The sequence below is a fragment of the Periplaneta americana genome, chromosome 9 (genome assembly GCF_040183065.1).
Source record: "Periplaneta americana isolate PAMFEO1 chromosome 9, P.americana_PAMFEO1_priV1, whole genome shotgun sequence".
Taxonomy (NCBI): Eukaryota; Metazoa; Arthropoda; class Insecta; order Blattodea; family Blattidae; genus Periplaneta; species Periplaneta americana.
The window spans coordinates 141,383,616-141,396,463 of NC_091125.1; the positions used below are offsets into that span (position 1 = coordinate 141,383,616).

The 12,848-nt window shown below is 36.4% G+C and overlaps 1 protein-coding gene across 1 annotated transcript in view; it reads left to right on the plus strand.

Annotated features, from left to right (window-relative positions):
- Pdfr (Pigment-dispersing factor receptor) overlaps positions 1–12,848 on the plus strand; it is a 417,264-nt gene that overhangs the window by 373,034 nt on the left and 31,382 nt on the right. The window contains exon 7 of the mRNA XM_069836024.1: positions 12,460–12,562. Within this exon, the coding sequence (XP_069692125.1) occupies positions 12,460–12,562 (103 nt within the window). The remainder of the gene's footprint in view (positions 1–12,459; positions 12,563–12,848) is intronic.

Below are 12,848 nucleotides of genomic sequence, written 5' to 3' on the forward strand. Positions count from 1 at the left end.
TCAACTGCCTAATTAAAATAAAAAATTAAAACCAATAGTACAATATTATAGTATGCGAAATTGAAGACTTACAGTTTCATTATAGTTGATTAGAACTAATACGATTTTTTTCCCCGGAATAATTTAACATTTTACAGTTTCACGAATATTCTATTCAAGAAGGACATGAAATACTTATATGATTTGAAGTTTGTAAGTATATTGGTTAACGGTTTGGTAAATGTATAATTTAAAGTGTTCAGTAACAACTCAAGCTCGTATCTTTCACGGCAAAAGACTGGAAAATCATATAATACATGTTTGACATCTTGAGATTCCTCCCCACAAATGCAAGTTGCATCGTCTTTAATATGGAATCTATTTAAGTATTCCCCGAATTTTCCATGCCCAGTCAAAAAACTGTGTCAGTACGAAATTTGGCGTTATTACTTTACATTTATTACGATCATAGACCGTTGGAAAATACAGCTCTTTTGTAAGAATTCCCTTATCACTATTGACCCATCTTTCGTTCCATTTGCGACGGTCGGCGGTCGTTGGGCGCCAAAATCTGCGACGGTCGGCGGTCGTCGTCGTTGTTGTTGCCCACGACGCCTTTCCTTGCCCTCGGCTGCCAGCTCCGTCGTATATGGAAAGTATCTTAAGGAGGCACGTCGATGTCAATAATTAACTATGTACACTGATTAATTTGGGCGCCAGCCTCCTCGAGATTACTCCGGTAGAGGATGAGGTCCCAGGTCAGCTGCAAAAACGGTCGGGACATGGGGTTTGGGAGACGTGATCGTAGATTGAAATGATGTAGGCGCACACCAGAAGTTGTTGGTAAGAACTATGAGAACGTTTATTATTATTATTAAGTGTTCGTCTCAAATTAGCAGAAATGCGCGTCCAGGTGTATAATTTACTGCTCTCACTTCCTACAAGTTGGTAGACTAACTTCTGAGTTCACGTAATTATATATTTTGTACTATAAAACACCAGTAATATAACGGACAGTTGATAACGTGATGAGAGAAAAGAATTCAGACTTATAATAATAATGCAACACACGACTTCTTACTACACCCACTAAAAAAATTCTAAGTCCGTAAATTGTTATACTTCCGAGTTAGGTTTGCCGAGAATATGTGGAGTGCGACCTCTCCGAACGCTGTCTATCTGCCTTCTCTGTATCTGCCAAATCTACCCTCTACTTTCAACCACCAAACATACAATTTCGCCCTCCTATCTATAAATCACGTGTCTCTATTAAGAATCCTGATTGGCCATGATTACACTTACGTCACTTAAGACGCGTTCTTCAAAAATTGTTCGTTACCAAGAACATCCCCTTACTTCCGGCGTCCTGACAATTCTCTGACATATAACAGATCATCTCTTTTGGAACCTGGCTTGGCGTCATCTTACTGACCACCCGCAGGCAAAGTCCATACATTCCCTCATCAGTCAACTCCACGCCTGGACACATGTTTCCTGTCCGCGTAGCTTGTTTTCAGCCTTCCTGCCCACCTGTTACTTCCGCCTCACATTCTGGACCTTCCTTACACGTCCATACTTCTTACTATCCATATGAGAATATTAACACGAAATACTAATCTAATGAAAATTTCCTCATCCTGTACGAGGAACCGTCTCACATTCTTGCATATAATGTTCTTTGGCTACTTTTTTATATATGATATCGGACACAAATTGTACGACAGTGGCACATCAGAGTTGGCTGCCATCTTTGCCAATTCATCGGCTCTCTCATTTCCAATTATCCCAGTATGCCCTCTGACCCAAGTTATACAAATATGGACGGTACTTTTCATTATTAAAGTTCTTATCTCTGAGGCTATAATGTTAGTGTTATATTTATCATTAATTGATATTACTGCTGACTGCGAGTCACTGTGAACGCAAGCGCTGTAACCAGACTGACTGCACCATTTGATTGCTTCTCTGAATTCAGAACACTTTCTTGTCTGGGTCTCTGAGAAAGTTCCTGTCTACAACATTAAAACAGACCTGTAAAGTTACTACCACAGTCTAGTATATACAGTCACGAATCTTAATACTTACTAAATATGCAAAAATAGACAGTTGAAATATGCATCCATAGATAGTTGCTCACCACCAGGATCGTTCCTATCTTCTCATCACAGACTCTTTCCCTAGCAGACCATAAAATATATTGTACTTTCGATATCGTGTTCTTTTGAAAAAAAAATAACGCCTTCCTTCCACTATTTAAATATGAAATACATAAGGTTTATATATTATTTTCATAAAATATATATTATATTCTATAAACTCACCTTCCTGGATCTTCCGGAAGAAGGATAACTCTAACCTATTTTTCTTACAATTTATAGTACTATAAACGTCTCCTTGTCCCATATTATTATTCAAATTATTGTATTTTTGCCATTTACATTTATTACAACCGATAACGAACATTTAACAGTTTACATAGCTTTTCACAAAAATGCGAAATATGGCACAGTTAATGCTTTTTCGATCTAGCTACGCCGTAATGTTTGTTCGGGTTTTCTATTTCAGTGTATGGAGCTCAGTGAAAAATATATTATAACTTTATTGTTTATCGTTGCTAAGCTTCATTTAGTGTAATGTGTCCATAAGTTCCGTTTACTTCTTGTTGCATAATATGTTGCAGAAATAATTACAAAACTGTGTTATTTTAATGTGAAGAGAATTTTACATATTAACATAATCTGTTCGCTCAACATTTCAAGTTTAGAATGGAAGCTATTTTGAGATTTACTAAAAAAGAATTTATATTGTGATTTCAATTTAGCACATCTACCTTCCTTAATTTTAGACAAAACATTTACCATACCACTCCTATGAAATTAGTGTAAGCACAATTGTGTTATTTCGTCTCTTAGGTACTAGATAAATACAGTAATTCAGTACTCAATTGTAGTATTAAAATACAGACAAATTGAATGTCTGTATCATACATGACATTATATAATGTATGATTACGAATTTAGGAATATAAGTTAAATATAGTAAACATAACCTATAATTTTCATATTAATGGCAAGGTATTGGAGATCACTAAATTTAGACAGAAAGGGGCAACTCGCACAGTAAACATAAGCTATAATTTCAACATATCTAAATATCCATGCGGTGCAATTGAAAATTACTGAATCGTGCATAAATGAATGTACAAGAAATTCGCAATATTTAATCGAAATAAAGGCAGGTATTACACATACGAACGACGTAATTTTCACAGCAAAAATAATATGACTCGCAAGTGAATTATGTCTGAAGTGTCTCATAATCCTTGTTTTAAATTTTATTAATGGAATTACACTACATTTAAGAGAAACATGTGTTACTGTTTATGCATTCCAACTAATTTATATGGTTGAAACGCCGCCCTTCGTGATCGGGTTAAGCGAGTTACATGGTCTGCCTTACGGCCTGTATTAGATCACGATGGCTGTAGCACAGTCTATTGTTCCTAGTACTAACAGCGCTCCAAGCGGCTAGCAACTATCGCGAGATTTGCAAAAAATCATCCCAAGCTTCGTGACTGTATATAGTAGACTGTGTTACTACTTCTACGAATCCTGTTCCATAAATCAGATTCCTGCTATAAAGGCCTACTACAGGGTTGTTTCTGATCTCTGATAACGATTTACGTCATGAGCGTCAGGAATCATACCGACAGCTGAATTGCGACGAGAGGTGAAAGACCAGTAGTGAGTGATTTCATAATCAGAGAGCACGGTGTATCACAGTAGCAATGCCCAAGAAAATCGAGTCTTTTTGGGAGGGGTACACAACAACCCTTTGCGATGCCAAGTACAGTTACGTGAAAATCATAGGAGACTGCAAAGAACGTGGTTTCGCTATTTCCAAGAAAGGCATCTTGTGTGTATCTAATAAGGCTGGCAAAGCTCGGATGGGATTAATTCCAGAGTGGAAAAAGCAAGCAAATCCACTCCTCGTCATAAGTCGTCGCACCCCTCGACATGATACAAATTAATTCCATTCGATCTTTACGAATCTTATTAAATACACAGAAGATGCCTTTCTTGGAAATAGCAAAACTTCGTTTTCTGCAGGCTTCTTTTATTTTCACTTAACTGTACTTGGCATCGGAAAGGGTTGTTAGGTACCCCTCTCAAAAAGGTTCGATTTTCTTAGGAATTTCTGCTGTGAGTCGCCGTGCACTCTGACTATGAGATCACTCACTGCTGGTCTGTCACCTCGCGCCACAGTTCAGCTGTCGTGTGACTCCTGACGCACATGATATCATTCAAATTCTTTATCAGAGATCGGAAACAACCCTGTACTATGGCTATTTTTTCAGTGAGCACAAATTATATGAAGAGTACTGGGGAAAAACAAAGTCACAATTCCCTAGAGGGTGATACCATCATCTAATTCAGTATATTACTGAAAAAGTATGTGTTTTTCTTATCAAAACTGGTAAAGGAAAATTATCACCACAAATACAGTCATCCTTTCCTACTTTTTTATTAGGAACAGCAATATATAATTTACTTATTGTTTTCCCTTTGTTTCTTTGACACGTCCTGTGGTTTTTAACTCTTTCATGGACAAATAAGAAAATAAAAAATAAGAAATAAAGAAATAAATAAATTAATTAATTTAATAAATAATATAATAAAATAAAATAAATGAATAAATATAAATAATTACATAATTGGTTACGTGAGTAAATAAATAATAAACAACTAAATAAATAAATAAATAAATAAATAATTAAGGAAATAAATGAGTGAGTAAGTGAGTGAGTGAGTGAGTGAGTGAGTGAGTGAGTGAGTGAGTGAGTGAGTGAGTGAATAAATAAACTATTCGCTGCTCAAACATATTAAGTACAATACATATATGTAAGTACATAATGTTTTGCACTATGTAAAAGTTACATTTGTTATTATACTGAAAGTTGTACGAAATGGAAATATAAAAATTGGAAATTTATCTTTTCAAGAGGTGGAGAGGTTCAAATATCTGGGAGCAACAGTAACAAATATAAATGATACTCGGGAGGAAATTAAACACAGAATAAATATGGGAAATGCCTGTTATTATTCGGTTGAGAAACTTTTATCATCCAGTCTGCTGTCAAAAAATCTGAAAGTTAGAATTTATAAAACAGTTATATTACCGGTTGTTCTTTATGGTTGTGAAACTTGGACTCTCACTTTGAGAGAAGAACATAGGTTAAGGGTGTTTGAGAATAAGGTGCTTAGGAAAATATTTGGGGCTAAGAGGGATGAAATTACAGGAGAATGGAGAAAGTTACACAACACAGAACTGCACGCATTGTATTCTTCACCTGACATAATTAGGAACATTAAATCCAGACGTTTGAGATGGGCAGGGCATGTAGCACGTATGGGCGAATCCAGAAATGCATATAGAGTGTTAGTTGGGAGGCCGGAGGGAAAAAGATCTTTGGGGAGGCCGAGACGTAGATGGGAAGATAATATTAAAATGGATTTGAGGGAGGTGGAATATGATTATAGAGAATGGATTAATTTTGCTCAGGATAGGGACCAATGGCGGGCTTATGTGAGGGTAGCAATGAACCTCCGGGTTCCTTAAAAGCCAGTACGTAAGTAAGTAAGTATTCGCTGCTCAAACATATAAAGTACAATACATATATGTAAGTACATAATGTTTTTGCACTATGTAAAAGTTACATTTGTTATTATACTGAAAGTCCATGAACTACAGTTTCATTGCACGAAAATAAATTAATAGTTGTTATTACTATTCCTCATTAAAACACTAGCCGATATAGCATTCGTAGTGAAAACGTTGGCCGCTTAAATCCGCAACACATCAAGCCAAAAACAATTAACTACAGAATCCCCCTTCCTACGAATCGAACGAGATTCTCGCGTTCCGTCGACTGTAATTAATTAATGGCACGGCAGCCGCTGTACTCTTTAACTGGTCACATTCCTTGCCCCGCAGGAGACTGCCGAGTAACAAAGGAATGCGCTGATAACACGCAAAAAATAATACAAAGTCATTTTGACAAGTTCCTGTGGCGATTTCAAATATTCCAACGTATCGATCGATAGTCTGACATGTTGGCAAGCCCTTCGAGGAAGCAGGGACGCATATACTATAAATCACCCAAGAAAAAACCTGATATAAACAAAAGGGTAGAGCATGAGACATGACTCGCATTTGTATAGGGTGTATAAAAAAGTATGAAACATTTTGAAACGTGGTACTATTCATCAAAACAATACAAGAAATAAAACAAATATATGTTCTAAAATTAATATCTTACGAGATAAGAATACGTGTTCTTCAACATCATATTATTATTATTATTATTATTATTATTATTATTATTATTATTATTATTATTATTATTATTATTATTATTGTATCTCCAATGGGGAATAGCCCTATTTTACATATGTATGCTAGGACTATAGTTTTACACAAAAAATAAGCATAAAAACAAATGGAAAAGAAAAATAAATTAGCTTACACAATGTAAACAAAACATAAACAATCTGTAATTTAAACATTAAACGTAACATTTCTTATAGCCGTTCTCTATAACACAATTATGCAGCTTTCCGTAACATACATAATAAATTAATACACAATAGTCACACAAACACAATCAAACTATAATTAAGACATTGCGACGACATCAAGCATCCCATAACTATGACTCACATAACAAATCAAGCATCCGCTACAACACATATACTTCAACATAATAGCCATACTTTTAAAAGTTACCAATTTGGCTCCAAAAAGAATAAATAGGACACTGTTACTAAATACTGTTATTTTCTACAAGGTCTTAAACACATCTGTAATAAATCTGTGAAATTCCTTTATGCAACATTGCTTCAGAAGAACTTTAGTTATTGGTGGTGAGAAAGGTGTATCGCACATGCTAAGATGGGTTTCTAGCCGGTATCTCTTGCATTCTTGTAGTGGGCACTCAAATAGCAGGTGGTAGACTGTTTGTGTGGGGTGTTCACAGGAACATGAAGAGCCGTTTGGGTTGTCAATTTTGAAACGTTCAAAATATGAATTAAATTTTCTGTGTCCAGTCATAAATTGCGTGGATATGTAAGATGGTTCATAATTCTTTACGGTTAGTCTATCTTTAACTGTGGGAAAATATAGTCATTTTGTGATTTGGCCATTTGTACTATTTAACCACATTGCATTCCAGTCATTTAAGATGTCCACCTTCATTTGCATTTTAACATAAGAGAGGGATTGTTTAGAGTATGTGTGTTCTGTTTCCGAATTCGCGACCATCTTGGCTAGATGATCTGCTCTTTCGTTTCCTGCGTTCCCTACATGACCACGAACCCAATCGAAACATACATGTTGCTTACATAGTAACAAAGTTTCCCTAATACAAACCGCAATTGGTATTCAACATCATAGGAGATGCTAAATGTGTTTTTCATTTTAGAAAAGAAGTATTCAGTATTCTGGGAGGTAGTAGTAATCATCAAAACAAGACAAAAAGTGTGATAAATATGGATCCTAAAATTGATATCTTCGAAGATATGAGTGCTTATTCATAGATTACCTGCACTTGCTCACCGTTTAGTGATCTTCCATCGCTTTTCACGCAGTTATTCATGACAACATCAGTGGTATCTTGCTCAGAAAGAATTTCCTCACAATTATTTTGACGTAGAATTATCTGGATTATTTGAGAGACCTCACATAAAAATGCAATCCCCTTCCTCCGCTGCTACTAACTTTGTTCTCCTTCTCTTCTTCCTGTTCTCCTTGAATTCCCCTTGTTCACCTATTATTCGTCTTGTTATTCTTTTATTCCCCTTGTTTTCCTTATAGTTCCCTTGTTCTCCTTGTATTTCCCTTGTATTAACTTTGTCCTTGTATTCCTCCTGTTCTTTTTGTGTTCTCTTTGTTCTCATTTTATTCCCCTTGCTGTCCTTATATTCCTCTTGTTAACCTTGTATTCCTCTTGTTCTTTTGTTATCATTTTATTCACCATGTTCTCCTCACCTTCTTCTGTTCTGCTTGCATTCCCTTTTATTCCCCTTTTGTCTTTGTATGCCTATTCCTCTTTTTAACGTTGCATTCTCCTTGTTCTCCTTCAATTCTTCTCGTTTTTCTTGTATTCACCGTGTTCTCCTTGCCTTCTGCTTCTTCTCCTTGTATTCATCTCTTCTTCTTTGTATTCTCCTTTTTCTCCTTCAATTCCTCTCGTTTTTCTTGTATTCACCGTGTTCTCCTTATCTTCTGCTTGTTCTCCTTGTATTCATTTCTTCTTCCGTGTATTCCCTTCGTTCTCTTTCTGTTTTCCTTGTTCTCCTTGTATTCCTCTTATTTTCCTCGTATTCCCATTGTTGTATTCCCATTGTTGATTTTATATTTCTCTTATTCTCCTTGTATTCTTTTGTTGTCATATTCTCATTGTTTTCCTTGTATTCCTCTTGTTCTCTTTGTATTCCCCTTGTTCTCTTTGTATTTCCCTTGTTCTCATCCAATGTCTCTCGTTTTCCTTGTATTCACTGTTTTCTCCTTATCTTCTGCTTCTTCTTCTTGTATTCATTTCTTCTTCTTTGTATTCTCCTTGTTCTCCTTCAATTCCTCTTGTTTTCTCGTATTCACCGTGTTCTCCTTGTCTTCTGCTTCTTCTCCTTGTATTCATTTCTTCTTCCTTATATTCCCCTTGCTCTCTTTCTGTTTCTCTTATTCTCCTTGTATTTCTCTTATTCTCTTCATATTCCCATTGTTGTATTCCCATTGTTCATTTTGTATTTCTCTTATTCTCCTTGTATTCTCTTGTCATATTCTCATTGTTCTCATTGGATTCCCCTTGTTCTCTTTGTATTCCACTTGCTCTCCTTGTATTCCACTGCATCTCCTTGTATTCCCTTGTTTTCCTTGCATTTCCATTTTTAATGTTGTATTCCTCTTGTTCTCCTTGTATTCCCCTTGCCTCGACAAAGGCACCTACGACATTCGGCGGCTCGTGTGTTTTTTCGTCGTTACTGCAAACGCCCGCCGCTATTGAAAGTTGATTTTACTGAACTTAGAATTCTCACCTAAATAAGTATATTGAAATATTAGAAATAACTGCTCTAGGGTTGTAATTAAAACTACTCCTGCCATCTACCGACATCTATGAAAAACTTCTTGCTGAGAATCAGTCAGCTGTTCATCGTCTAATGTACGTAGGTACTGTATATTAATATATATTTCTTAAATATTATTTTCAAAATATACTATCGTGCAAAAAATACTGTATAATACAAGTTTGTGAAGTGCATTACAAAATCTCGGAAATTGCGAAAGTCGCTCTGTTCGTTTTTTCAAACTTTTCCTCGATTTTGTAAAAAGCACTTCCCAACCATGTATCGTAATAACATTTGTAAAGACATTTGTACGGCTTATGACGCAGCCACCACATATACTTCTCATACCATCGGCCTATTCTTAATTACATTGAATTTGTAGGGTGGCAACTAATTATGTTTGCATAAACAACCTTGTCTCATTTTCTTATCTATATATTAAAAAACTTATTTTAGTCGTGTGAAGTCTTGCATTCTCTTAGAACAGAATCACAGCTTTATAAAGCTTCCCATGCCTCTTGGATAGATTTTAGACTTCATTTCCTACACAAAGCTTGCAATAGCTCTCACAGTTTACTGTTTAACCTTTAGGTTTGACATAAACCAAAACCGGACCTTTCACTTCCCAATAAACTGTAATTAGCTTTCCTAGAGAAAGTTGAATTTTTAATATATCTTCTGTTGACGACAGACGTTTCCATATTAAACACTGCTTCAAAGGAATGAGTTCAAGCTTCATATATGGCAAACAAACTAATTACAAACGAATTTGTGAAATTTGCAATCTTTTCAGTTTGTGTCTCCCTTTCTCGTGATGTATGTTGAGTTGTGATTTTTTTTACAAGAAATCCAGCAACCCGTTAATTTCTTGCTGTACAGTAACAACGAACGGGTAAATTGGTTGCAGCCCTTTGAGAAAGGACAATGAAACATTGCTAGTAGGCCACCGGCGTGGCTCAGTCGGTTAAGGCGCTTGCCTGCCGATCTGAAGTTGCGCTATGGGGCGCGGGTTCGATCCCCGCTTGGCCTGATTACCTGGTTGGGCTTTTTCCGAGGTTTTCCACAACCGTAAGGTGAATGCCATGTAATCCATAGCAAATTCTCGGCCTCATCTCGCCAAATACCATGTCGCTACCATCAATCTCATCGACGCTAAATAACCTAGTAGTTGATACAGCGTCGTTAAATAACCAACTAAAAAAGAAAACATTGCTAGTGAACTTCGGTCGTTGTTGCAAGAAACTGCGCAATCACTTCTACCCCCCCCCCCCCCGGGCCTTTCCTCATTTCTTGAGGGATCGCTAACTCTTTTGTAGGATCGTATTTCGCCCGATTACATAAAGCTGACTTCTACACAATCTCTCGCCTCCTTGCGCGAAATAAACCCAGATAATAAACTGTATTGGGTTATCGAATTCCCCAGAGACAAACTTTCAGAAAGCGAGTTCCAATGCAATAACAAATTACGTCACCCTCATAGAATGTTTGTGCAGTTAATTTATTTACAATAAATCGCATATTTTCGAATGACCTGATTTATTTTAGTCGCTTTATTCTTTTTATTTGTTACGTTATTATATTCATTCGCACATTATTGCCTCCAATTTATATGCAGGGACATCATTTTATTTTTACTGACATTTCTAATATTAACCTGGCTATACCTTTGGATCAACGATTAAGAACCGGAAACACCGTTTGCTACCCCCTTCTACGACTGGAGTTCGATGATACTGGCGTAATATACAAACAAATCACTTGCCTAGGTATAGGAGGGAAGAAAAGTAGTTCATCCATTTACGTAAACTAGGAAATATCGCGATTTTGAGTTTGATAATTTTCATTAGGTTTTGTTTAATCAAAATACAGTACAGTATTAACAATGAGTGTTTTTACTCACGAGCTGAGCTTTCCATGCGGACGTATTCATTATGCAGTGTATATTATACTGTCTACAACACATTAGTGTACAATATAGAGAATGAAGTTAAATTTAAAAATAATCATAATATGGATATTTAAACACATTTTTTAAAATGGTGGCCGTTCATTTTGATACATTCTTCAGTTCTAATGTGCATATTATCGCACTATAGACTCTTGTACGTAATTTCAATTACCAGGTTCGTACTTCGTATCAGTAACTCATGTTGAAATAATTCTGTACCTACTCTATAAAAGAAACCTTACGTGCTGTAAATTCAATATTCACTTCTGCCCGACCGGAAAAGATAAAATTACTCAGACATGCTATCTACTGTCCACCCAAGTGGTTAAGTCGCAGCGTCGTAGAAAGGGAGGAAATCACGTGACAGTTAATTACTTAACGAGGCCCTTTTATTTAAGTTATTTTAAACAATTGTATGGGTATAATATTACGTAGACGTCCAATTCCTAACAGAAATTAATGTTTTCAGAAAAGAGCTAAGACAGCCCAGCCACTAGCATTTACAGAGAGGCGAATAGAAGCAGGTGGGGGAAACCAGGATGAGACGTAGGCAAATGGAAAATGATGCAATATTGAAAGCTCTTTCGTCACTGGAAAACGCGAATATATTTTTGGAACGTACTGTATACTGTGACCGTAAGGCTACTATGACTGTATATGCGGTCTTGGATCTGTGTGTAGAACGGTTGAACTTCATTAGTAGAAGGGGTGGGAGTGAAGTACATTAAAAAACTCAGGTACAATAAAAATTGAAGTAAAATTAAAATGATGTCCCTGTACATATTATCTACCTGCTCAACCAACTAGCTCATACCATGTTTATGATAATTTATTCACCATCGCTTGCAGGAAACAGGAGTCTATAACCAAACTTCAGAGTCCGATGGTAGCTCCCTACGCTGACACACTTATCGAGGCTTGTAACTACAAAATAGAACGTCTCCATGACATGGGTCTCTATAGGGAAATGGTTCCTTTTTAGGCATCTCGTAGACTTACAGGAAAAAAGAGTTGTAAAATCTCATTCCTATGTACAGTAGTTACGAATTTTTTACAGTCCGCAGACGACCTGTACCACCCCTAGAAGTTTGTAACGAAGTCACAGAATCACCTATTAATTGAGAGGTTAAAAGCAATAGTGACGTAAGTCCAGGAATTGAAATACATGAGATACTTTTGCGTTCTATGTAATTTAAAAATCTGTTAAAATATAATTTAAGGGGTTATTTGTGCAAGTATGATGTTGTTTGACATTTTAAATACAAGACAAAAGTTCACACCTTTTTCTGACATTCATAAGTTGAAATCTCGAAAAATCTGACTTACGCCACTGTTGCTTTGAACCCCTTATTTAAACTGTTCAGTTATTTTAACTGCAGTTTCTTAGTAGTCGTATTGTTCGTGTTGCAGCCTATCCTGTGTGAGGCATCGTATGTGTTGCTGGAGTACGCACGAACCGCCATGTTTATGTGGATGTTTATCGAGGGACTCTATCTGCACAACATGATCACAGGTGAGTTCCATATTCACATTTTTATAGATATAACTAGGGACCGGTTTTTCAGGTTTTTAAAAAAGACTATTTTAGGTTTTTTGGAAGGGCAGGGCATAGTTGCGCCCCACGGTCGGGTAAGATGCAGCAGATAAAAAAGGGTCCCTGTTTTGTGGGCATAGTTGCGCCCCGTTCCCATCAGGTAGAGAAAGGGGCATGGCATAGTTGCGCCCCGATGAAATAGGTAGAAAAAAACATTACGGAAACCCGAACCTCATAATCAACTAAACTTATTGATTTCTTATCG